The sequence below is a fragment of the Macaca nemestrina genome, chromosome 15 (assembly GCF_043159975.1).
Source record: "Macaca nemestrina isolate mMacNem1 chromosome 15, mMacNem.hap1, whole genome shotgun sequence".
In the NCBI taxonomy this organism is placed as follows: Eukaryota; Metazoa; Chordata; class Mammalia; order Primates; family Cercopithecidae; genus Macaca; species Macaca nemestrina.
Window position 1 is genome coordinate 4,797,642 of NC_092139.1, and position 26,087 is coordinate 4,823,728.

Here is a 26,087-nt window from a genome sequence, read left to right on the forward strand (position 1 = left end):
TCCTCTCCTGAGAAGCCAGGTCAGCATCAGTGAGGGACAGCACACATGGGATGCTGCAGTCAGGGACGTTCACCTGAGCCTCAGGCTCCAGTGTCCTCCTGGGGCTTGGTCAGGCAACCTGGTGGGCCTCCCAGGTGGGTGGCCTCAGTCTCCAACCTCTCTGGTAGTCGACTGACACTATGTGACTAGAAGTCCCCAATCTAAATCACATTGCCCCTGTCTGGCTCAGCTCAAGACACCCAGGTAAAGAGACACCGGCATCAGACATGATATCCCAATAGAGATCACCCAGACCCCAAGGACAAAGACCAGACCTCTCTTTGGGCAAGGTGAAGTTCTTTACCATGCACTCCAGGTCTGAGCTGAAACCGTGCCACAGTCTACAGATGCCATGGCTAGAGGCACAGAGGAGAGTGTTGACAGAGGGTGCCAGTTGCTTTTAACCTGCTCAGCAGGTTCATCTTCTGATAACAGTGCCCCAGTGTTTCTTTAGGGAAGCCCACACTTCCCAAATTCTCAGTATGAATCAGGAGAGGCTGAGCCCAGATCCCAACAAGGTCCAGGTGTGGGCTGGGAACCAGTCAATCAGCACGTCTGCCCTCCTAAGTCCCACCTACAGTGATTGACAGGGCAGCTGACCCAGGTCAAACTGTGACATCAATCCTGGAGCTTCCTGGGAAACACCCTTCTTGCCAGATGTTAGGATATGTCTCAGGGACTCCCAGCAGCCTCCTACCCCCTGATGAGGAGAGGTTCCTAAAAGTGAAGGAACCCAGAGAAAAGCAGACCGTGTGTGGGAAGGTGGCTTCCAGGGATATCCTTTGAGCACCTAGAGCCAGCTCTGCCAGAACAGACTTCTCTGGCTTTTTAAGCTAATAAAGTCCTTTTTTGCCTAAAACTGTTTCAATTGGATGTCTGTCATTTTCCACTCTTTGCCCGTGACCAGTACAAAAACTCACCCCAATTTTTCCCCAACTTCCATGTGTCCTCTGCGTTTCGCAGGGTGTTGTCCAATTCAAATGTAAATGGATCAGAGAAGGGCTCCAGGTCCGGATCCTCTGCCTCGATGTGGAGGGGCTGATGCACGGCAGACTCACAGACCTCCATGTAGCGGGAATGTGGCCGGAGAGTCGGGGCGTTGTCATTGATGTCAGACAGGAAGAGCATTAGGGTCCCTGTAGCAGTCTGCGGGGGGAAGCCTTGTACGGGGAGGAAGTTTCAGGAGTTGGTTATCTCGTGCACACAGAGCCCTGGAAAAGGAGCACTCTCCGTCTCTCAGAAAACAAATATTCCTGAAATACTAGAACTGTTTCCCTTTCAAATCATAACTCTCCTGGCATGCATGTGATGATCTATTTTCCTGCTTTTATGAACATTCAGAATATCTGGGTAAGGTAAGCTAATAAAGCACTTACCACCTCAAATCATTTGTAGAACAAGGTAGAATGTGGCATCATTAAACAAACAAAAGGTCGATCAATGGTGCCAGGCGTTAAGGATGGGTGGGGTGGAGGAAAATGGGTGTGACTAAAGAAGGGCCCCATGGGGGTCCCTGAGGAGAGGCAAATGCGCTGCATCTCCGCGTTGATGTCCTGGTTACGAGATTACACTGTAGTCCTGCAAGGTGTTGCCCCTGGGGGAGACTGGCAAAGGATACACAGGATCCACTAGATTATTTCTTAAAACTGCAAGTGAATCTACAATTATCTAAAAGGACTTTTTCTAATTTAAAAAGTGGCAATCATCAATTCACAACTGCAAATATATGGAGCCAACCTAAGTGCCCATTGACCAATGAGTGGATAAAGACAATGTGGCATATGTATACTATGGAATACTACTCAGCCATAAAAAAGAATGAAATAATGTTTTTTTGCAGCAACTTGGATAGAGCTGGATGCCATTCTTCTAAGTGAATAACTCAGGAATAGAAAACCAAATACTGTATGTTCTCACTTGTAAGTGAGAGCTAAGCGAGTGATATAAGGAACTCTGGAGACTCAGAAGCAGGGGAGGAGGGAGCCAAGGGATAAGAAACCTCACACTGGATACAAAGTACACTACTCAGGTGACCAGTGCACTAAAATCTTAGACTTCACCACTGCATAATTCATCTACGTAACCAAAAACCACTTGTACCCCAAAAGCTTTTGAAATACGAAAAGCAAAAAATAAACAGAAAAAAAAAAGAGTACCCATTATAAAATCATCCATAACAGAATGAGGGAGCCCTGAAACACTGGCCCCACTTTTTCTCCTCCCTTAATACTGATTAGGAATCCGTGTTTCCTATCTCCATTGCCCCCGCCCCCAACATTCCGCTAGTTAATTACAGAGTGGAACGTACAGCGACATATCACTTGGAGCTTGGGTTTTAGTTCACAGACTTTCTTAAATACAGTGTTAAAGTTATTTGAACATTTTTATTTCTTCAACTTTGTTTTGCTGTGTTTAAAGATTCAGCCTTAGGAGAGCGTAGAGAAAAGTGCTGAAACATGCTCATAAAACCTCCCATCCTGGTTGATGACAAATGTGTCCCTTACTGTCCCATTTACCTGAGCTCGTACGCCATCCCAAGCACAGGGAAGCTGTGCTAAATATCACACACCATCGGCTTTGACAAAGAGCTAAAGAGTTAGCTCATGAACAGATGAAAAAGATGTTGGGTTTGATTGCAGCCTCCTTGCTGATTTAATTGTCTCCTCTGAATGAATACTGCCCTCTTTCGATGGTATTGGTCCCTTGTTTACCATTTCGAGAATTACTACCAAAAATAATCACCAGCATGGATGCAGAGTGATAACAAGGTTTATTTTATCCTTTTCTCAGCTGTGCTGAAAGACTCTCACCAGGATTACTTTCCCGCAGGAAGCAAGAATGAGCATTTTATTTTTCAATTTTGGGTAAACACTCACCATCATCCACAGCGTGAACGATGATTATATAAAAACTGTCATTGACATGAGGGGATTCTCGGTCAATTGGCTCCACGGTGGTGACCACTCCGGAGTTTTCATCTACGCTGACCCAGTTTGCTGGGTCATGAACCCGTTTATATCTTGTAGAAGGAAAACGGATGGCAATTTTTAAAATTAAAAACTTACATCAAAAGATGTAAAAAGTTACATGAAAAAAACAAAATATGTCATAGAAACACTATTTCTACCACAAGTAATTTGAGAAATTCTAAGAGAAATTAAACTATGAGAGTGTTAAATTCACAAACGGAATGGAGGCGCGGGGAGTACAGCCTAAAGACGCTCCTAAGTCTGTGGAATCGACATTCACCGGAACACCAACTGTCCCCCTCCTTGTTGGACTGAACATGGTTTTGTCTGCCTTGGGGAAATGTTTCATCCTGGAAAGGAACCCATCTTCAGTTGCCTGTAGATGATGGTAGCTTAGTGTGAAAAACCAAACTGCCCTTGCAACAGAAGCCTAGGACTTTACCCCCGGTGTGTTCCCTTTGCAGAAGAGCCCCAACGGTTCACAGGTGGGTAACCCTGTTCCTCAAAGTGGTCTTCTACATCCCCGTCACCTCTGTGAACCTGACACCGCTTTAAGGGGTGGGCCATGCCAAACCCTCCAGGATTCCTAAGAGCTGTCAGCCATCGTATGGCATCCTTTGCAACCTTACCAGGTTGCCAACCACAGCTACCTGCTGCGGCCCCACAGCAGGAACATCCTGGACTCAGGCAAACAACAACAACAAAAAGTACAGGTCCCAGAAAGGTGTGGAGAGGGGCAGTTTCTCCTTACGCTGTTCCTTCATCCTCTGGGCAAATGCTTTTCAAAGGGTCAGCAAGGATTCCTCTCTCATGTTGGGTGGGTCACAGTTTTTAAAGGGATTGAAGCTTTTTGTGCTCTGCTTCACCTCTTAGGGAAAGTTCCAGAAATTCCTTAGAAGCACTGTGATTTTGCAATGTTTACAAACGAGGGGAAGAAACTCAGAGTTCCTCTGTGGATTATCTCAGGCCGAAAGGCAGCTCCCTCAGCTAATGCAGATGAAGCAGAACTAGAGGAAACCAGAGCTGCACCCCACCCAGATCATGCCTCCGCCCTGTCACAAAAGACACTTGCCCTGCCTCCTGGACAAAGCCATACTGAGGCTATAACGATGGACTGTTTAGTTCTTGATTTCAGCACAATCCAAACATTTACTGAGACCTACATATGAGCCAACCATCCCCAAGAGACAGGAAGACAGTAGCGAATTAGGAAAGGCTCCTATCGGTGGTGCCAAAGGGAGCCCCAACCAGCATCACGGGCATCCCTGGGAGCTTCTTAGAAATGCAAATCTCAGTCCTGGCCCCAGATCTTTCAATCAAATTCTAGGGGTGGGTTGGAAACCAGCCTGGCCAACATGGTGAAACCCCGTCTCTATTAAAAATACAAAAATTAGCCAGACATGGCAGCACATGCCTGTAGTCCCAGCTATTCAGGAGAATGAGGCAGGAGAATCACGAGAACCTGGGAGGTGGAGGTTGAAGTGAGTCGAGATTATGCCACTGCACTCCAGCCTGGGTGATAGAGAAAGACACTGTCTCAAAAAAAGAAAAGAAATTCTAGGGATGGGGCCCAGCAATCTGCATTTTAACAAATTCCCCCAGAGATTGATATACACTATAGTTTGACAGTCACTTCTTAAGAGCCATGCTAACTCAAGGTACACCATTGTGCACCAGAAGGGGTCTGTGAGCTGTTGGTTGGCTGCTCATAATGAGATAACTGCAAAAATGAAGGGCAAGTGTTGAGAGGCTCTTAGAGTTGTCAGCATTGCTGTGCCCCCCAGTGCATGATAATTTTTCTAGTAATTCAATTTCATTATATTTTGCAAACTTATCAATACATAATGAATTGTAAATTAAAAAAAAAAATCTAGCCTTTCCCAACAGATAATTTGAGAAGGGTTGCTGTAAGGGGAGGAATCTCACACTGAAGTGTGGACAGGGGCCATGCAAGCATGAGAAATGAGTGAAGCTGGTGGAATGGAGTCTGGGGTCAACTGCTGAGCTCGACCTGGAGAGAGAAGGGGCATGACTCATGATCCCATTCTGTCCCCATGATCATGGTCTCATGGAACACAGACTCAAAAATGCCAAATTATTTCATTCCTTCAAGAACATCAGGAGATTCAGGCCATATGCTACCCAAGTGCCCATCGATGGATGAGCGGATAAGCAAAAATGTGTCAATACCACACATGCTTACTCAGCATCAAAAAGGAAGGCCATTCCGATACACGCTAAACATACATGAACTTTGAGGACATTATACAGAGTGAAATAAGTCAGTCACCTAAAGACAAATATCATATGACTCTACTTTGACGACCTGGAGTCGTCAAATTCAGAGAGACAAAATGTCGAATGGTGGGGGCCAGGGCTGGAGAAGGGGGAATGAGGAATGAGTGGTTAATAGAGACAGAGCTTCTGTTTTGCCAGATGAAAAGAGTTCTGGAGATGGATGGAGGTGATGGCTGCACAACGTTGTGAACGCACTTAATGCCAAGACCCGTACCCTTACAAATGGATAAAATGGTAAGTTTGATGTATATTTTACCACAATTTACAAAAAAAAACCCAAAACAAACAAACAAAATCTTACTTTTGTTGCCCAGAAGCAAGAGAGGTGCTGGTTTATAACTTCTGGTACAGAGCGGGGAGATAGAAAAATATAATGAATTATTCTAACACAAAGGAAAGAATACAAAAGGAACACATGGAAAATGCAAAGGAAAACTAACAAGTGAGTTCTCCTGGTGGGGTCAGAAAAAGCTATGGATGGAAGACGACATTTAACCCAGGCCAGTGGTCATGCACTGTGGCTTCTTGTATTTTCGTCACTGAGACTGAGGCAACCTCGTGAACACGTCCAAGGAGTTGGTTTTCTAACAGGAGCCATCTTGGTTATGTGGCTATTTCTACTTAACCGCCCTTCCTGGCCCTCTCTTCTCACCTTATCTGGCTGTCTGGATCCGTGGCATTAAAAGTTCCCAACAGGGTCCCAGGCCCGGTGCCCTCCTTTTTACTGACAATGAAGCTCTGGGGGTGAAAGGTTGGTGGGTCGTTGGCGTCTGTCACCTGCACACTCACAGTGGCGCTTGCTGCTGCCTTCCTTGGTGGCTGAAGCTTTCCTCTCTCGCAGTAGAAGAGCCTCTCCTCATTCTCCACGGCAATGACGAGGCTTCGTGCTGGGCAAGTCTCATAATCCAAAGGCTGGAACCCCAGAGAGAGGATATCATTAGCACCTGCTGCTCCTCTGGCCAGAGGAAGCCCAGCGCCGAGTCATCATTGTGAACTCAGAGCTTGTGGCTTTTGCATTTCATTTATTATTTATGTTGTCTTTGATAATGATCAAAAGACAGTCTTCAGCTCATTTTCAAATCATTTATGGAGTTCTTTTCTCTTTTATTTTCCCCTCCTCCTCCGCTGGTTGAAAAGAGCCACCATCCTTCAGAGGGTAATGAAAAATGCAACAAAAACCATAGCCTAATGAAACATTAATGAGACAACCATGCTGCAAAAAAAATCAGGGGAACTTGGGGAAATATAGATATTAATGATCATAGTTATTCAGGGTACAAAGTGGTCAGTTGACTTAAAAGGATTAAAAGGCTGGGAATATTTTGAAAATTCAACCCCAGGTATCTGGTGCAACGTCTACAGAGCCTTGCTATTCATAGCATGGTCCGCAGGCCATCAGCATCCCCTGGGCGTTGGTCAAATGGGCAGGCGAATCTTGGGCCCTGCGCCAGACCTGCTGACTCAGGTCTGCCTTGTGCCCAGGTGACTCACCTGCACTGCACTGCACTACATGCCCTGGTCACTCTAGGTCTGGTTGTGAGCAATGAAGACTAGAGGCACTGGGGTCAGACTACCCCAGTGGGATCCTCCACTCCACCATTCAAGCTGTGTGGCTTTGTGTAAAGGACCTAACCCCTCTGGGCTTTGGTTTCCTAATCAGTAAATGAGAAGGTAATATTAATACTTTCTTCCAGGCCAGCTTCTCCATTAGGCACAGTGCTAGAGGCTCTCCATACTCTTAGGGGCCACATAGATGCACTCCCATTTGTTTTAAACTTTAAAAGTCTTAAACATTGAAAATTCAGATGAAAAGAAAGAACTTTTAGTGTCGAAGAAAATAGTTTCATTTTTTAAATCACATCTGAAAAAGAATAATCATTTTAAGGCCTATGTAAATCTATTATGTTATGCCTACAACAACAAAAAATTAAATGGTGAAGTATTAAGTCATATCAGAATAAGTTTTATTATTGATATTATTTTGGTAGGAGGAGTCCTCAGCCCATACACAGAAGTGGCACTGAAACCCTACCTTCCTTGCCTGGTGACACATGGTACGTAATGGTCTCAGCACCCAGCATCCACGGGCGTTAGCTCCTAGTTCATTCTGAGTGATCCTACAGCAGAGGCCTCAGCGTCTGCCACCACCTGGTTGGTACATCACTAGTATGGTGTTACCTTGATAACATTTAATATCCCTTCGTTGGTCTCAGGGTCAGTCAAAATGTCAAAATGTCCTTCTTCGTTGCCATGCAATATGTTGAATTTTGCTCTCCAAGCTGATGTAAATGGAGAATCTCGATCTTGAACCAGGAGACGCACCACGCCCTTGCTGACTCGGCCTTCAGGAATCTGAATCTTATACTGAAAGAGGCAATCACCATGTGCATATCATGGAGACAAAAACACAATTGAAAAGGCAAGCAGAGAGGAAGAAGGGAGAGACGCAGAGAGCGAGCGAGAGAGAGAAGGAGAAAGAAAATTTCCTCATCACAACGTCCTGGATATTCCTCATGCTGCTGAACCTGCACAATACCCTGGATATTCCTCATGCTGCTAAACCTGCCCTAAGGGATTTGCAACCTGCCTGTTATAGCAGAAGGTGCATCTGTTGGAATATCTGCCCCTCCTACCTGTGACTTGCTAAATAATTTTTAAAGTACTCTTAAATCCAACTCAATGCCCTATTTTTTCTAAGAATTTTAAAAATAACAATACGCAATCCTAGTTTATGCTCTCTAAAAATCCTAGCTCTTCCCCTAAAATAGGACACTTGCGGTTATTCAGATTAATGTGATCGTTTTTCTAACACATGTAGATCTTCGAAATAGCTTGTTATTCAATATTTTTGGAGACAATGTTTCTAGACAAGCACTTCAAAATAACACGGTATATTTTTTTCCAGCGTATTTTTAGAGCATTGGTTTTTACCAAGCCAGGAAAAGATTTTGAAACAAGGTTCAAGCATAATATTATTTTGTAGTTATTATATACTTCTGGTGAGGTGCTTTGGTTTGCAAGCATTTCACTTTGGTTTATACAGGTTTTTTTTTCTAATTAAATGACACCTTTTAAAAAATAATTGTTTGCATCATTTATTCAACAACAGCTTCTGTGTGCCACATTCCATTTCAGATGCTGTGAATAAGACGGGCAAAAATTCTGTCCTTGATGGAGCTGAGAGCTGAGTGTGTGTGTGTGTGTGTGTGTAGGAGGACTTATAAAATAAATAAAGCTAATTGATTAAGTAGAACACTACTAAGCAGAAGAAAGCACAAAAGGGCTAGAGTGTGTCCCAGGAAAGAAGTGGAAGGGTTTTAACTCAGTAGTCAAGAAAGGGCTCACTGAGAGAGTCAGGAGAAAGAAGGAAATATGGTGGATATTTACTTTTTTAAAAATACATATGGAATAGTAAAAAATAAAATATTGGAAATAGATCGTGAGTGATTCTTATTTTATCTCTTAGCCATCTCACATGCCTTAGGTGAAGCATCTATCCCAAATCATCTTACACAGTGGGTTTCAACACTTTCTTAGAGGCTGGGAGGCTTGCAGCCTGGGAAATCCCATGTGGACCCGACATACAACGTTTTTAAAGGGTCACTGCAGTTACTTCTGTACTTGGATAAGGTAAGATGAGGAGGGTGAGGCCAAAGCCTACCTGCTCACCTTCTCTCTAGAATCCTGAACGTGGTGTGAAAACCTTGGGTGCAGACTTCTTACCCAAAGGTGATTCTTCTCCCGAGGGACATTTGGCAATGTTTGGTGACACTTTTGGTTGTCACAGCTGAGGGGCGCTACTGACATCTACTGGGCAGAGGCCAGGGATGCTGGTGAATATCCCGCAGCACACAGAGTAGCCCCCACTCTAAATAATCATCTGGCCCAGTGTCAATTGGGCTGAGCATAGGAACCCCTGACTCCAAGTAAACAGGAATGCCCTGTCTTCCCCTAGAGCTCAGTTTTCTCATCTGTAAAACAGAAATCATGTCGTAGTTTCAATAATCAAAAACGAAAAAAATCCATGTAAAAGTTCTTAGCACAGTTTCTGGCATACAGCAGTCAAAAATGTAAGCTCATGTGACCATTATGAAGTGCTTCTATGTCAATATGATTTGGCTTCTTGATTCCAGCTTAAGTCACTTTGGAGAATTGCACATATCTTGGGTGACTCCCCGATATAGTTTGGAGATTTGTCCCCACCCAAATCTCATGTTGAAATGTGATCCCCAGTGTTGGAGGTGGGGCCTGGTGGGAAGTGTTTGGATCATGTGGGCAGATCCCTCGTAAATAGCTCTGGCCATCCCCTTAGTGATAAGGAAGCTCTGGCCCTGAGTTCACATGGGATCTGGTCATTCAAAAGCGTGTGGGCCCTCTTACCTCTCTCGTTCCTCATTCTCGCCCACCCACACCCTGTATCTTGCATGCTTTTGCTGTCACCAAGCGACATGCCTGCTCCCCCTTGTCCTTCCGCCATGATCATAGACTTCCTGAGGCCTCCCTAGAAGCTGGTCGGTGCCAGCACCAGGCTTCCTGTAAAGCCTATAGAACCATGAGCCAATTAAACCTCTTTTCTTTATAAATTACCCAGTCTCAGGTATGTCTTCACAGCAATATGATAACAGCCTAACACCCTCCCCAAGAAAAACTGAGCCTAGGGCCCAGGGGCTACTTGTTTTGGGGCTTAGACGTCGGGGCGGCCCCGGTGGCTCACGTTCTCCTGGGTAAATATGGGCCTGCGGTTGTTGTTTTCTTGCACATCCATGTGAACGGTGGCCGTGGATGACAGTGACGGTTCTCCACAGTCCCTGGCTCTGATTAGCAGTGTAAACTGAGGAGCAGTCTATGTGGGGAGGAAAAGGAAAGTTAAGCCCCTCAAATATGGGAAAGGAAACTATTAATAAACATATTAATATTTTATAAGACATATTCTGTTTTGCAATTTCAATAGCAAATCTAGCCACAGAGGGTTCCCCACTACAAATGTAGAATCTAAGCCTGGGGGCTCAAGGATGGGCCACACATTTCATTTTAAAAAATAATAAAATCCATATAACCTCATAATCTAAGCACCCGGAGAGTCGTATTTCTCCACTAATGCGATCAACCTGGAAACCACTTTCTTTCAGTAATGGTGTTTGAGAAATGAGGAAGTAAAGGACTTGAGAATTTGGAGTGTTTTCTTCATCCAAATCGACTGCTAACATCTGAAAAATAGGTTGACCTAGAAAGAATTTTTAAAAACTGTTACTATCGGATAAAGGTAGCCTATCAAACCAGTAAGAGGATGAATTATTTGCTAAATGGCATTGGGGCATACACCAAAATGAGTGAAATGTTTAAATATAAAATAAACTGTGGACATACTAGAAAAGATAAGGATGAATATTTAATCAGCTATAAGATCAAGAACTTTCTAATCATGACTGCCAATGCAGAAGACTTACAAGACAAAACTGGCAGATCAGATTACATTTTTAAATTTCTGGCAAAAAACTATGGACAAAATTTAAAAGAAAATGATAAAGCAGGAAAATATATTTGAAACATACATGGCAGGCAGATATTCTTAATATAGACTGCAGAGGTTAAAATCAAGAAAAATGACAAACACGCTAACAGAAAAATGAAGAAAAGAAAGGAAAAAGCAACTGATAGAACACGGAAATGGCCAAGAAACGTAGCAAAATGTTCAAGCACATGGTTATCAAAGACCAACAACACACCAGGCACCTTCACGGATTGCAAGCAGGTGAGCAAATGAGGACGCTTACGTTGTATGTGCAGGGCGAATCAGCAAGTCTGCATCTCTGAATTCATGCTAAGTAAACAATGCTTGATTGGGACACATATTTAGCTTAAATTTTATCATTGAAATATATTTTATAAAAATAACAGAAAGTGGCAAAAAACATAAATGTTCAACAATAGGAGATCGGTCAAATACTTTAAGGCATATCCATAAAATATTACACAACAGGGTATTTTAGAAAAATATCAGGTTACAAACAGTAAAATTGCACCTTTAGAGAGGAAATTTATAAATATGCACATGTGAAAAAGCACATCAAATATGTGTAAATATTTACTATATACACATATACAATGCGTACTATGATAAAGATGAAAAAATGTATGTATATACAAATACACATTTGTAATTATATATAAAAATGTGTGAATGTATATACATATATAATTTTAACATACAGCACGTGTACACACAGACAGAAAATGCAAAGAAAAATGCTGAAAGAATACAAACTAAAACCTTAATGGTTGTTATTTCTCATGGGTAGCATTAAAGATGCTTTCTTTTTCAGTCTTTTCATTTCTTGGAATTTTTTAGAGAGATAATTATACAAAAGAAATGGTTTTTGTTATTAAAATAAATCCACATTCTAGTAAGAATATGTTGGGTTTAAGAATGCACAGTATCTGTAACTAGGAGGCTTTAGATGTGATCGTGTTGCCATTTTACAGACAAAAAATTTGCAGAGATATGCAGAAGCTCATCATCCAGCTCTTTTCCCCTCACTGCATGTGGCTTTATTTTTAGAATGGCATTTACATATCAGCCCTTCCCACTGATGTAATTCCCACATCATTTTATTGCCGATACAAAACGAGGCTTACAGACCTCAAAGCATTTCGCTCAGATCCAAGTCCTGCGACCTTTGAGATGTGAACAGTAAAAACTCTCCCTGAAGATGACTAGGATCAAGCTCCTCATCAATATTAATGAAAAGGAACAGAGCAGAGACAGAAGGAAGCACAGCAGCTCCCCAACCGCACACACCTGCAGTTTGGTTTTCTTGCACAGTGATGTTAAATTCCTTCTCTGGAAACTGGGGTGCATGATCATTCACATCACTGATCCTAATGTTGAAAATCAAGGATTTATCCACAATTTTTCCTGTTGAGCGCTCCACAACATCAAAATAAACCTAGGAAGCAGAGAGCTGTAAAAATCCTGCAGAACAATTTATTTGATAACACTCTAATAAAATAACTGTTATTCTAATTATGGGTTTACATCTATCTCCTCCTCTAGACTGAGAGTTCCAAAGGGCAGGAATCAGACTGCCCTCATTCACCACGTACCCCAGGGACCAAACACAGTACTGGCACAGACTAGGTGCTCAGCAAATGTGTAGAACAAGCCAATGCTCTGGCTTGGAAAAAAATGATGAGTTATTATCAGGTTCAAATCTCAGTCTCTCCACTGGGTAAACACATGCAGGTTGCTGGTGAGCCTCCGTTTCTACAACCTATCAGTATTGTCATGAGAAATAAATATATTAATTGAATATTACTGAAACATCACAGAGAGCAGACACTTAAAAATTTTGGGGAAAGTGAACATTTATAATAACTAGCACAGCTACTGACATACTATGCTTTCAAATGGCCACTGTACTTCTGCACTTCTGTACTTAGATAAGTCAGTCCATGTCAAATGTGTATATGTGTAGTCTTTCACTTCAAAAGGTCTCAAATCAATTGTTTAAGCTTCTGCCTTAAGAAGTTTTAAAAAGAGATCATAATAAACCCAAACAGAAAGCAATAGTAAAGATAAGAGCATATATCAATAAAATGGAAAACAACAAAACAATAGAGAAAGTCATGTAACCAAAAGCGATTCTTGGAAATGATCAATAAAATGAACAAACCTCTAAGAGGACTGATGAGGGAAAATAAGGAAGTGGGGATAATTATCAATAACAAGAATGAAACAAAGGATATCACTAGAGATTCTACATATATTAGAAGAATAATAAGGACTATTATGACTAAGTTTATGCCAACGAACACAGCAACTTAAATGAAAAGGACCAAATTCTTAATAAAGAAAAACTACCAAAACTTTCTCAAGAAGAAACAGAAAACCTGAATAGTCCTATATATATTTTTAAAGTGAAATTTGTAGTTTAAAATCTTTCAAGAAGTAAAAACAAAAAACCCCAGGCCCAGATGACTTCAATGATAAATTCTAGCAAAATATGAAAGAAGAAAGACCAATTCAACAGCCTCTTCCAAAAAATATAAAAGGTAGAAAAACTTCTCAACTGATTATATTTTGTAAATTTTATAAATTACAGGGAAAACTACAGAACAATATCTCTCATGAATCTAGAGTTAAAAGTTCTCAACAAAATACTAACAACTAGTACCCAGAAATATCTTAAGAGGATAGTACATTATGACCAAATGAGGTTTATCCAGAGAATTTTAGGCTGATTCAACTTTTGAAAATTAATTTCAGCAACGTCACAAGATGTAAAGTTAATCTACAAAAATCAACTACATTTCTATAAACCAGAAATGAATACTTAGAAATAAATATTTTAAAATAGCCCCATTTACGAATCTAAAATATGTACAGGATCTATTTAGTGAAAATGTTATAACACTGATGAAAGAAACCAAAGAAGACCTAAATGAATGAAAAGATATACTGTGTTTACAGACTGAAAGACTCAGTATTGCCAAGATGACAGTTCTTTCCAAATTGACCTATAAAGTCAGCATGATCCCAATCAAAAGACTAGCAGAATATTTTAGAGATATCAACAAGCTGATCTGAAAATTATATGGAAAGGCAAAGAAATTTGAATACCCAAAATCATTTTGAAAAAGAAACACAAAGTTAGCGGACTCACACTATATAATTTCAAGATTTATTATAAAAATACAGTAATCCAGAGAGTACGGTATTGATGAAAAGATAAATATATACATCACTGAAACAGAATAGAGTTTAGAAATAGGCCCACACAAGTATGGTTGATTGATTTTTGAGAATAGTACAAAGGCTAGCCTTTTCAACACATGATTCTGAAACAATCAGATGTCCATATGAAAAAAAAAAAAAATGAACCTGGGTCTATATCTCACACTTTAGACAAAAATTAACTCAAAATGGATCACAGACCTACACATAAAAAATAAAACTATAAAACTTTTAGTTAAAAAAAAAAAAAAAGGAGGAAATCTTGATGACAATGTGTTAAATGTGTTAGATACAACACCAAAAACATGATCCAGAAGAGAAAATATTGATGAATTGGATTTTATCAAAATGTAATAACTTTTGCTCGGTCAGAAATGTTGTTAAAAGAATGAAAAGACAAAGGAAAAGAATGAGAAGACAAAAATGAAAAGACAATTGCCTGAGAGAAAATACTTGCATTTCATATGCTGACAAAGGATTTGTATTCAAAACTCAATAAGAAAACAAACAATACATGGCAGGTGGCTCAGGCCTGTAAACCCAGCACTTTGGGAGGCCAAGCTGGGTGGATCACCTGAGGTCAGGAGTTTAAGTCCAGCCTGGCCAATATGGCAAAACCCAGTCTCTACTAAAAAAAATACAAAAATTAGCCAGGCATGGTGGCAGGCACCTGTAATCCCAGCTACTCGGGAGACTGAGGCAGGATAATTACTTGAACCCAGGAGGTGGAGGTTGCAGTGAGCTGAGATTGCACCACTGCACTCCAGCCCAGGAGACAAGAAAGAAACTCGTCTCAAAAAAAAAAAAAAAAAAAAAGACAATAAACAATACAATTTTTAAATGGGCAAAGGGTTTGAACACACTTCTCCAAAAAAAGAGATGCAGATGTTAAACAAGTCATCATTTTTCACTAGGGAAATCCACATTAAAACTGCAATGAGCTATCATTACACACCTTTTAGAACAGTTAAACTGAAAAAAACCTGACAATACCAAGTTCAGCCAAAGATTCAGAGCAATCAGAATTCTTATACATTTCTAATGAGAATACAAAATTATTCAGTTATTCTGAGAAATCGTTCGGGAACTGCTTATCAAATTAAACATACACTTACGCAATCCATCTAAGCCACTCCTAGGTATCTACCTACAATAAATGAAAACTGACATTCACATAAAAACCACATGTGGGCTGGGTACAGTGGCTCACACCTGTAATCCCAGCACTTTGAGAGGCTGAGGCAGGTGCATCACCTGAGGTCAGGAGTTCAAGACTAGCCTGGCCAACACGGTGAAACCCAGTCTCTACTAAAAATATAAAAATTAGCCAGGTGTGGTGGTGGGTGCCTGTAATCCCAGCTACTTGGGAGACTAAGGCAGGAGAATCACTTGAACCCAGGAGGCCGAGGGTGCAGTGAGCCGAGATCACACCATTGCACTCCAGCCTGGGCAACAAGAGTGAAACTCCATCTCAAAAAAAAAAAGTGCATAGCAGCTTTAATCATCACTAAAATCAAAAAGAATCCAAGCATCCCTTAGTTTTATAAATTGAGAAGTGAGATACTACTCAGCAATAAAACAGAACAAACTCAGCCAGTGCGGTGGCTCACACCTGTAATCCCAGCACTTTGGGAGGCCCAGGTGGGCAGATCACAAGGTCAGGAGATCGAGGCCATTCTGACCAACATGGTGAAACCCCATCTCTACTAAAACACAAAAAATTAGCCTTGTGTGGTGGTGGGCGCCTGTAGTACCAGTTACTCAGGAGGCTGAGGCAGGAGAATTGCTTGAACCTGAGAGGCAGAGGTTGCAGTGAGCCAAGATCGCACCACTGCATTCCAGCCTGGTGACAGAACAAGACTCCATCTCAAAAAAAAAAAAAAAAAAAAAAAAAAAAAGAACAAACTCTTGATGCGTACAACATGGATGAATATAAGATTCATTATGCAAAGTGAAAAAAATCTAGACTTAAAAAGCCATGTATTGTGTGATTCTGTCTCTATGATGTTCGAAACAAGGTAAATTTATTGGGAAGGAAAAGAAATGAGTGGTTTCCAGGGGTTAAGGGTTGAAGGAGGGTTTGTCAAAACTCTTAGAACTATACATCAAGAGATGCAAATTTTACTGTACATAAGTTTTTAAAATAAATTTTTAAAAGGAAAATACACACACATTTGGAAGGAATAAAGGCAGTTAAGGGTTCTCAGGTCATTATATTGTCAAAGTAGTTATTAAGAACTTTATATCAAATCTAATAAGTGAAGAATGAATGTTGTAATTCCTCTGTAATTATTTTTTCCTTCTGTGGAATTAGACCAGAGGGGAAAGTTGTGGGTGGAATGAGATTTTTCATATATTGTATAAAATTTCATAAGAAGCCTTATTAATTTTATATGTAAAAAGTAAATATAAGGTTGAGCGTGGTGGCTCACACTATAATCCCAGCACTTTGGGAGGCCAAGGTGGGGGGACCACCTGAGGTCAGGAGTTCAAGATCAGCCTGGCCAACATGGTGAAACCCCATCTCTACAAAGATACAAAAATTAGCCGGGCATGATGGTGGGTGCCTGTGATCCCACTACTTGGGCAGCTGAGGTGGGAGAATCACTTGAACCCTGGAGGCAGAGGTTGCAGTGAGCCGAGATCGCGCCATTGCACTCCAGCCTGGGCGACAGAGCAAGACTTCATCTCAAAACAAACAAACAAATAAAAAGTGAGTATAAAGAATAGGAACTCTCATTTATTGCTGGTGAGAATGCAAAATGGTACAGCCACTTTGGGAGACAAGTTTGGCAGTTTCTTACAAAACTAAATGTACTCTTGCTACACAATCCAGCAATCACCCTTCCAAATGTGTTGAATATGTATGTGCACCCGACAACCTGCACACACGCGTTTATAGCAGCTTTATTCATGATTATCAAACTCTGGAAGCTACCAAGACGTTTCTCAGTAGATGAATAGGTAAATAAGCTGTGTCTATCCATACAATAGAATATTATACAATGAAAAAAAGGCATAGAGGAACTTTAAATGGATATTGCCAAGTGAAAGAAGCCAGTCTGAAAAGGCTACATAGTGTATGATTCCAACTGTATAACCTTCTGGAAAAGGCAAAAGTGAGGAGACAATAAAAAGACCAGTGGTTGCCAGGGGTTCTGGGGGTAGGGAGGAGGGAATGGGCAGAGCCCAGAGAATTTTTAGAGCAGTGAAACTATTCCCTATGACACTGTCATGATGGACACATTTGTCGAAACCCATAAAAGGTAAGATGCCAAGAATGAACCCTAATGTAAACTCTGGGTTTTGGTTAACAGTAATGTAAAATACTGGCTCAACAATTATAGCAAATGTAGCACATAAATTATAGCAAATGCAGCACACTATTGCAAAATGTTCATAATAGGAGAATCTGAAGGGAGGGGTGAGGGGAGGGTAGGATGGGAACTGTGTGCCTTCTATTCTGTGCTTCTGTCAATCTAAAACTGCTCTAAAAAATGAAGTCCATTAATTTGAAAAACATGATGTCCCTACTTACAAAATAAATATATATCTTAATAAAATGTAATAAATATGAACCATAATAAAATACAAACTGGTGTATTTTAAATAAATATACATATTTTTACTCCTGAATCTCTCATTGCTCTAGTATAAACGGTGCTTTTGTTTGTTGAAGGCTGAAAAGGCTGTGGGGAAAGGCAGGAGTTCAGAGTCACAGAAAAGAGAGCGGGAAAAGGCATGAATCGTGGCACGAGGGTGGTCCAGGCAGGTGCCTGTTCTGCATCGAGACCACTGGATTCTCCAGGACCAACTGGTCGCCAGGTACAGTATCCTGCTTGGGGTAAAAAGGTTTATTGCAGAAGCGTGGCCGCCAGCTTCAGCCAGGCCCAGGGTGGACTCACCAACACCAGCCCTTCACGTAGATGGTCTCCCTTCATCCTCGCGGAAGCCCTGGAGGAAGACACCCTTGCTGTCTAGCTCTGCACCATGGAGAGACTAAGTGACTATTTCACCTTCAGCTTGGAAGTAGAGTAGCCCAGATCCAAGTCCAGTCAGGGATCAAGACTGCACCTTCTGCCGATTCTTCCCCATTTCACTCTACAGGCTACTCAGTGCCCAGAGTCAGTGGCCCTCCCAGGGGGCCTCTCAGGGCCTTGAAAGCTTTAGGCAACGCTGTCTCCATCCCTTCCTCAGGGGCCTAAAGGTCTTTCCCTCTGTTTTGTTTCGCGTGGCTGCTTGAGCCCCCTTTCCCTGCAGACTTGTGGCTCACTCCTCAACTCCATCACCGCGGTCCCACCAGGTATCCTAGAACAGCAGCCCCCACGTCTAGCGCAGGTCAGCGCTCCTCCTCCTCCACAGTAGGACTGAGGGAGCCTTCAGGGCTTCTACTACTGAGCTAGTCCGCTTCAGGGACTTCAAGGACTCTAGCATACATTTTTAAATTTTTGTGCAAATAAATTGGCTTTCTCACACACCATCTCTACATTCTCCTCCATAATTTATGACTGTGCTGGCAACTCTTTGCTCCTTAATCACCCTGACTTCTGGCTGTAAAACCGTGCCAACCGTACTCCTTCCATTTAAAAAAAGAACCACTTGTGTGTTTCATGTTTATTATTTTATATTTCATTTATTATCCTAAAGCTACATATGAGACCTTTAGTTCCATAGGATGCCTGAGAAACACGAGTGCTGTTTATTCTTTGGCAAGATGCTAAGAATTTCTAGGATTTCGGATTACAATGGTGAAAAGAAATGTCATGGACATTGTCTGCACTTGGAAAGTGTTTCCAGCCTTTTGTTATAGCCTCAAGATTTATACCTTTGGATAAACAAACCATAGTGCGTTAACTGGATGCATCACCATATGCCTATTTGAAATTACAGGCACAAGATCTATGGCCTTACACACAAATGAGCACATGGAAACACCTTCAGGACCAAATGCACAATACCAAATCGTGAATGCATAGGTTAGACTGTGTGGTGATAAAAATTAACACATAATTATTCTGAGAAATATAAAAGGATGGCTTTGGGGGTAGCTTTGTATTCTACAAAAATGAGCATATTTTGATATAAATAGATAAGGTCCATACACAGAAAAAAATTAAAACTTTTCCTGTTGCTGTGTCTGTCTTAAATCTTACAGTAATTCTCAACTAGTGTTACTGCTTTCTTGTAGACGCATGGAGTTAATAAAAAGTTGGCCTCCCCCACACACTCCCTGAGCACAATTTTGCTTTTGGTTGGTTTTAGAGACCCTATCAGGATGCTCAAGAGTAAAGAAGTGCTGCTGGAATGTCTTTTTGCTGCTACATTAGGCTTACTTGATTTTTAATAATGTACTATCTTGATGGACTGCCAAAGCCAATAATAATCATTCTCTCACAGGAGCAGATGGTTAAGCTAGGATGCTCAATTTGTGTAGTGTTTAGGATATGTCCTCATTTATAGGACATGGCTTATACCACCCTTCCTGGTTGGTAATCCTTCTCATTGGACCATTTCATATGCTCCTAAATAGTGTGTAAGCCCCTGGCTGTTAGTTTCCTGTGGCTGTTGTAACAAAATACCAGAGACTCCATGGCTTACACTAGAAACTTATTCTCTTACACTTCTGGAGGCTAGAGTTGAAATGGAGGAGTCAGCAGGGTTGGTTCTTCTGGAAGCTCTGAGGGAGAGACTATTCCCTGCCTCTCTTGGCTTCAGGTGGTTGCTAGCAAGCCTCGATATTCCTTGGCATCACTCTAATCTCTGCCTCCACCTTCACCTGGCATTCTCCTCTGCATCTGTCTCTGTGTCAAAGATTCCCTCTTGTTCTAAAGATACTGGTCACTGGGTTATAGCCCACCCTAATCCAGTATGACCTCATTTTAACTTGATTACACCTATAAAGACCCTATATCCAAATAAGGTCACAGGTGTGGGTAGGACTTGAACATCTCTTTTTGGGAGGCACAGTTCAACTCACAACACCCAGCAAGGCCAAGGCTACATTTTACTGTGCTCGCTCATTCATTTACTCCTTCATCTAACATGATTAAGGGAGAATCTATTATGTGAGGAGCCCTGATCTTGACCCTGGGGCAATGGCAGACTTTCCCCAAAGTCAAGAATAAGGCAGAGTCTCTCTGCATTCTAATGGACCAGCATTCTAATGGAGGAGATCAACTATCAACAGAGAATTAAACACGAAGTTCACATTTCAGGTGATGAGTGGTGTTGAGGAGAAAATAAAACAGGGTCATGAAATGGAGAGTGACGGGCAAGGTTGGGACATGCCTCAGAATCTCCACCTTGTATCTTTCCCTGTGGAAGTTCGTAGTTAAATGAGAGGGCCACGGATCAAATAAGTACATAAATCAATATTAAAAGACAACTGTGGTCAATGTTTGGGGAATCAGAACAGGGATTTGGCCTAGCCAGGGAGCTCCAAGCATAGGGCCCTGGAAACCTGACATAACAGAACTCGGGGATGCCATGTGTTTCCCCCCACCCCACACTGTCACTGTTTGCTCTAAATGGTCCCTGGGATCTATCTGTGATGTGCCAAGCATTTCCAACTCAACTTTGAGTTTCAGGAAATGCTCTTAGATATTTGGCTTTAGCATTATCAGCTTTTAGACACAAAGTCCCATATTAGACATTATGAATGCCAACCCTTAATACATCATTTAAAATGTTAAAAGCATCGTTCGCAAAAATGTTCTCCCATTCTGTAGGTTATCTGTTTACTCTGTTGATAGTTTCTTTTGCATCTGAAAAAGATCGAATATCTGGCATCTATAAGGAACTTAAACAAAATTACAAGAAAAAAAACCCATTAAAAAGTGGACAAAAGACATAAACAGACACTTTTCAAAAGAAGATATACTTGTGGCCAGTAAGCTTATGAAAAAAAGCTCAACATCACTGATTATTAGAGAAATGAAAATTAAAACCACAAAACCATAATGAGATACCATCTCACACCAGTCAGAATGGCCATTATTAAAAAGTCAAAAAACAACAGATGCTGGTGAGGTTGCAGACAAAAAAAACAAAAGGAGCATGTATATACTCTTGGTGGGAGTGTAAATTACTTCAACCATTGTGGAAGACAGTGTGGTGATTCCTCAAAGAGCTAAAAACAGAAATATTATTCAACCCAGTAATCCTATTACTGGGTATATACCCAAAGGAATATAAATCATTCTACCATAAAGACATACGCATGAGTATGTTCACTGCAGCAGGATTCACAGTAGCAAAGACATGAAATCAACCCAAATGCCTATCAATGGTAGAATGGATAAAGAAAATATGGTACATACATGCCATGGAATACTATGCAGCCATAAAAAAGAATGAGACTGTGTCCTTTGCAGGAACATGGATGGAGCTGGAGGCCATTATCCTTAGCAAACTAACACAGGAACAGAAAACCAATACTGCATGTTCTCACTTATAAATAGGAGTTAAATGATGAGAACACATGGAGGGACACTGGGAACGGACACTGGAATCTCTCAGAGGGTGAAGGGTGGGAAGAGGGAGAGGATCAGGAAAACTAACTAGTGGGTACTAGGCTTAATACCTGGATGATGAAATAATCTGTACACCAAACCCTCATTATACACGTTTACCTATATAACAAACCTGTACATGAACTTAAAATGAAAGTTAAAAATAATAATAATAATAAAAGGAAAGGAAAAAATAAAATATTAAAAGCAAACAAGCAACAACAACAAGTGAGCACTGAATGTGTGGCTCCATCCTTGCACAGATTATGACCATCACTACGTCCTCCCTACTCAATGTATGGAAGCCCGAGGACAGCAGCATGAGCATCACCTGGAGCTTGCTAGACATGCAGGCTCTCAGGCTTCACCCTGACCTACTAAAACAGAATCTGCATTTCTACCAAGATCCCTAAGTGATCTGTTTGCTCGTTAAAGATTGAGAAGTGCTATCTCAGTGTCTCCTTGTGACTACTCTCTACTCCTTCTTTTTAACAGACACTGCGAAGTCTACACAGAAGGGAGGCATGCATTCATATGGATAAGGAAGACCTAGAGAGTCATCTTTGCATGTTCATTGGAGTTTTAGGAGAATTTTCACCTATTTAAAAATTAGAGAGTCAGAGCCTATTAGTGAGTTAAGGGTTTATCTTTTATTGTGTATATCAGTACATTGAGATCACTGGAGAAAAGCTTCATATATTACTTTTCTTGAATGTTAGTCAACATCTTTCCACCCTGAAAAAGTTAATGAACAAATGTACAGCCAAGCAGGCCTGAGAACCAAGCCCAGTTCCCAACAGCTCCAGTCCACTGAAGTGAAAATAGAACACATTTGACTACCTAAGGGCTCCCTATTATGTTAGATGGGTAACGTGATGCATGGTTCAGGGCTTTTTTCTTTATGATTTCTTTTCCTAGTTTAGAACCTGCATTTCAACTTCATAGTAAACCACAGTGTTGCGGTGATGAAATTGTAAAGAAAACCTGCACTCACAATAAGACATCGTCAACAGGTATGCAATTGCTCATGCACCAGTTATTGGGCCACCCACTGGGTCTGTTATGGCTTGTCTCCATATTTCAGAAGTCACTCATAAAAAAATAAATTAGGCCAGGCGCGGTGGCTCACGCATGTAATCCCAGCACTTTGGGAGGCCAAGGTGGGGGGATCACAAGGTCAGGAGATTGAGACCATCCTGGCTAACATAGTGAAATCCCGTCTCTACTAAAAATACAAAAAATTAGCTGGGCGTGGTGGCGGGCGCCAGTAGTCCCAACTACTCCGGAGGCTGAGGCAGGAGAATGGCATGAACCGAGGAGGAGGCGGAGCTTGCAGTGAGCCAAGATCGCACCACTGCACTCCAGCCTGAGTGACAGAGCAAGACTCCATCTCAAAAATAAATAAATAAATAAATAAATAAATAAGCCCATTTTATAAACATTCTGTGACCCTATCCCCAAGTGCTTTCAGATATCCCGATCATGCTAGGACACTGGTCATTAGAATAAAGACTTACAGCAGCTCACATCAATTGCAGAAATCATTACAAAGCCAAAGCCCACAACTCCAAAAGAAGATTACAAAAGTCTCAGGCATACTCGTAAAGCTTGTCACAAGGCATAATTTCTCAGTCTCCCGGAACCTGGCACATAGTCAGCTTAAATAATGCTTACCAAATACAACAGTCTTGCAAGAGCTTTCAAATCCAAGCTTAGAATATATCAAATTTTAGATACCGTGAAAGACGGTGTTGTTTCTCGATCAACAGGGCGGTGAACATATATCCTTCCGTTCTCATGATCTTCAAGAGAAAACAAACCAATCTCTGGATATTCATCCACACCAGGTCCACTGAGTAGATACATTAGCGACATGTTATCAGACATATTATTGAACAGCTAGAAGGAGGAAAAATGAAAAGGAGGATGAGAATAAGCCACTATGATAGTCAAGTATCAAGGCTAAGAATCAATGGCATCTTTAAGAAATTATACCCAGCAATGGCACATCTGCCAAAGAAATAAACAGATGGGCAGAGATGCAGGAGCAATGGTGTTGAACTGTTGGCTGCAGTTTGGTCTGTAATAGTGACAATTTGGAAATAGCATAAATGTTCATCGACATGAAAAAAATAATATAGTGATATTTCCTTCACATAGCATGGGATACTCTGTAGCCTTCAAAGATGTATTTACACTGCCATAGAAAGACGGAAAGATGAGCAGGACACATCGCTCAACAAGAAAGGCAAGCAGAACAACACACCAAGTGTGATCTCATTTCTTTGACGCAGATTCACATCAGAAAATCTGTAAAGAGATATCTGGAACCACACATACCAATTTATTTAATATTGATTATCCCTTGAAGGAAAGAGAAGTAGTGATCACACAACTAACATTTAGAAAGAGTTTAGAATGAGTGGGCCTACAATATGCCTTGCTTGCCTTAACCTATTTAATCTTTAAAACATCTCTGAAATGTAGGCAATATCATCGACCTCATTGTACAGACACATTAAGAATCTCTAACCTTAAAAAAAAAAAAAAAAAAAAATCTCTAACTTACCCAGCAAGGACGTGGTGCAGTAGGAATATGAACCCACTCCCTCCCCCTGACTCTTAGGAGTATATACTTTTAACCACTGAGACTTGAAAACTTTCTGTACTCTTTATATTTGTTTTTTAACAGTAGGCATGTACTGTTTCCTTTTTCTAAGAATCACAGAATGTCACAGAATGTCAGAGCTTAATCAGTACATAATTCGAAGGGCCATTGGTACCAGGAAGGTAGCGGAAATAAACAACATGGGCCTGGTGGAAAGATTCTACCATTCCAATACCATGTGACTTTTTCAAGGCGGTGCTTGCCCTCAGCAAGAGGGAGGAAATAGGGAGTGGTGGAAACTGTGGTATTCGGAGTAACTCAAGCCCCACCTAATTGTTGTCATGTGGGAATGTGGGTTCCATGTGGCCAGAACTTTCCACTTTTAAAAAGTCTCCAGAAGGGCAAAATTTTTAGGACAGTGTCCCTATTTATTTATTTATTTATTTATTTATTTAATTTTATTTTTTTGAGACGGAGTCTCACTCTGTCACCCAGGCTGGAGTGCAGTGGTACAATCTTGGCTCACTGCAAGCTCTGCCTCCCGGGTTCATGCCATTCTCCTGCCTCAGCCTCCGGAGTAGCTGGGATCACAGGCGCCTGCCACCATGCCCGGCTAATTTTTTGTATTTTTAATAGAGATGGGATTTCACCATGTTGGCCAGGATGGTCTCGATGTCCTGATCTCATGATCCGCCCTCCTCTGCCTCCCAAAGTGCTGGGATTACAGGTATGAGCCACTGTGCCCAGTCGACAATCTCCCTATTTTAAAATAATATTTAAACAAACAAACAAACAAACAAAAACCTCTGCATGGGCCAAATGAAGCAGACCTGTCAGTTGGAATTAACCACCCTGTTGCTGTATGAGATTCTCATCAGACACTCACACGAAGAAGTGACTCGCTCAAAGTCACATACCCAGGTAGAAGTAGAGTGAGTTCTAGAACGCAGGCATCCTGAACCCCAGGCCAGTGCTCTTTATGCTCTACTTCACTCCCTGGCCTCACTAGCACAAAACCTTTCGAGACTTAATCTTCCTGGCCAAAGGGGCATGCTGACTCAGAGGCCATGATGGGGTCATTCCTTAAGAGTAGGCACCTCACCTCACCAATCAGTTTGGGAAAGGGTCCCGGGTCTTCCTCCTCCAGCTCCAAGGTGGTGATAACCCATCTTCTCTTGGATCGCCGTAGAGGCTGGTAGCTCTTTCCCTGGAAATTATAGTGACAATGATGACAATAAGGATGGCAGTGATGCTCACAGCCAGGATTTATCACACCCTTGCTTCATGTAAAGGCCCTGTGCTGACACTTGGCCTGCATTCTCTCATCCCCACAACAGCCACCTAAGCTTGGAAAATCCAAGTGCCTGTCTTCTTAAGAAGCTTAAGAGTCATATTCAGCTGGTACCAATGGCCCTTTGAGTTATGTACTGATTTAGCTCTGGTAGAGCTGTGACACTCTGTGATTCTTAGAAAAAAGAAACAGGCCGGGCACGGTGGCTCAAGCCTGTAATCCCAGCACTTTGGGAGGCCGAGGTGGGCGGATCACAAGGTCAGGAGATCGAGACCACAGTGAAACCCCGTCTCTACTAAAAATACAAAAAATTAGCCGGGCGCGGTGGCGGGCGCCTGTAGTCCCAGCTACTCAGGAGGCTGAGGCAGGAGAATGGCGTGAACCCAGGAGGCGGAGCTTGCAGTGAGCCGAGATCGCGCCACTGCACTCCAGCCTGGGCAACAGCGTGCGACTCCGTCTCAAAAAAAAAAAAAAAAAAAAAAAAGAAAAAAGAAAAAAGAAACAGTACACGCCTACTGTTAAAAACAAACATAAAAAGTACAAGAAGCTTAAGAGTCAAGCTTCTTAAAAAGCTGTAGAGTCATCTCTAACCATGGGGCAGATGCCACCCAATGATTTGACACGGTTCTTGAGATAA

The 26,087-nt window shown here is 41.6% G+C and overlaps 1 protein-coding gene across 11 annotated transcripts in view; it reads right to left on the reverse strand.

Annotated features, from left to right (window-relative positions):
• LOC105470561 (cadherin 26) overlaps positions 1-26,087 on the reverse strand; it is a 67,825-nt gene that overhangs the window by 16,414 nt on the left and 25,324 nt on the right. For 2 of the 11 annotated variants that reach the window (XM_011722659.2, XM_011722658.3), the window contains exons 3-11: positions 25,262-25,366; positions 23,289-23,450; positions 12,106-12,253; positions 10,364-10,530; positions 10,021-10,149; positions 7,485-7,670; positions 5,959-6,218; positions 2,916-3,058; positions 960-1,199 (exon numbers count right to left, since the gene is read on the reverse strand). In XM_011722659.2, coding sequence (XP_011720961.2) covers positions 960-1,199; positions 2,916-3,058; positions 5,959-6,218; positions 7,485-7,670; positions 10,021-10,149; positions 10,364-10,530; positions 12,106-12,253; positions 23,289-23,450; positions 25,262-25,366 — 1,540 coding nt within the window. Of the gene's footprint in view, positions 1-959; positions 1,251-2,915; positions 3,059-5,958; positions 6,219-7,484; positions 9,993-10,020; positions 10,150-10,363; positions 10,531-12,105; positions 12,254-23,288; positions 23,451-25,261; positions 25,367-26,087 lie in introns of those variants that run through there. The other 9 variants (XM_011722660.3, XM_011722663.2, XM_011722664.3 and 6 more) reach the window with 9 other exon arrangements.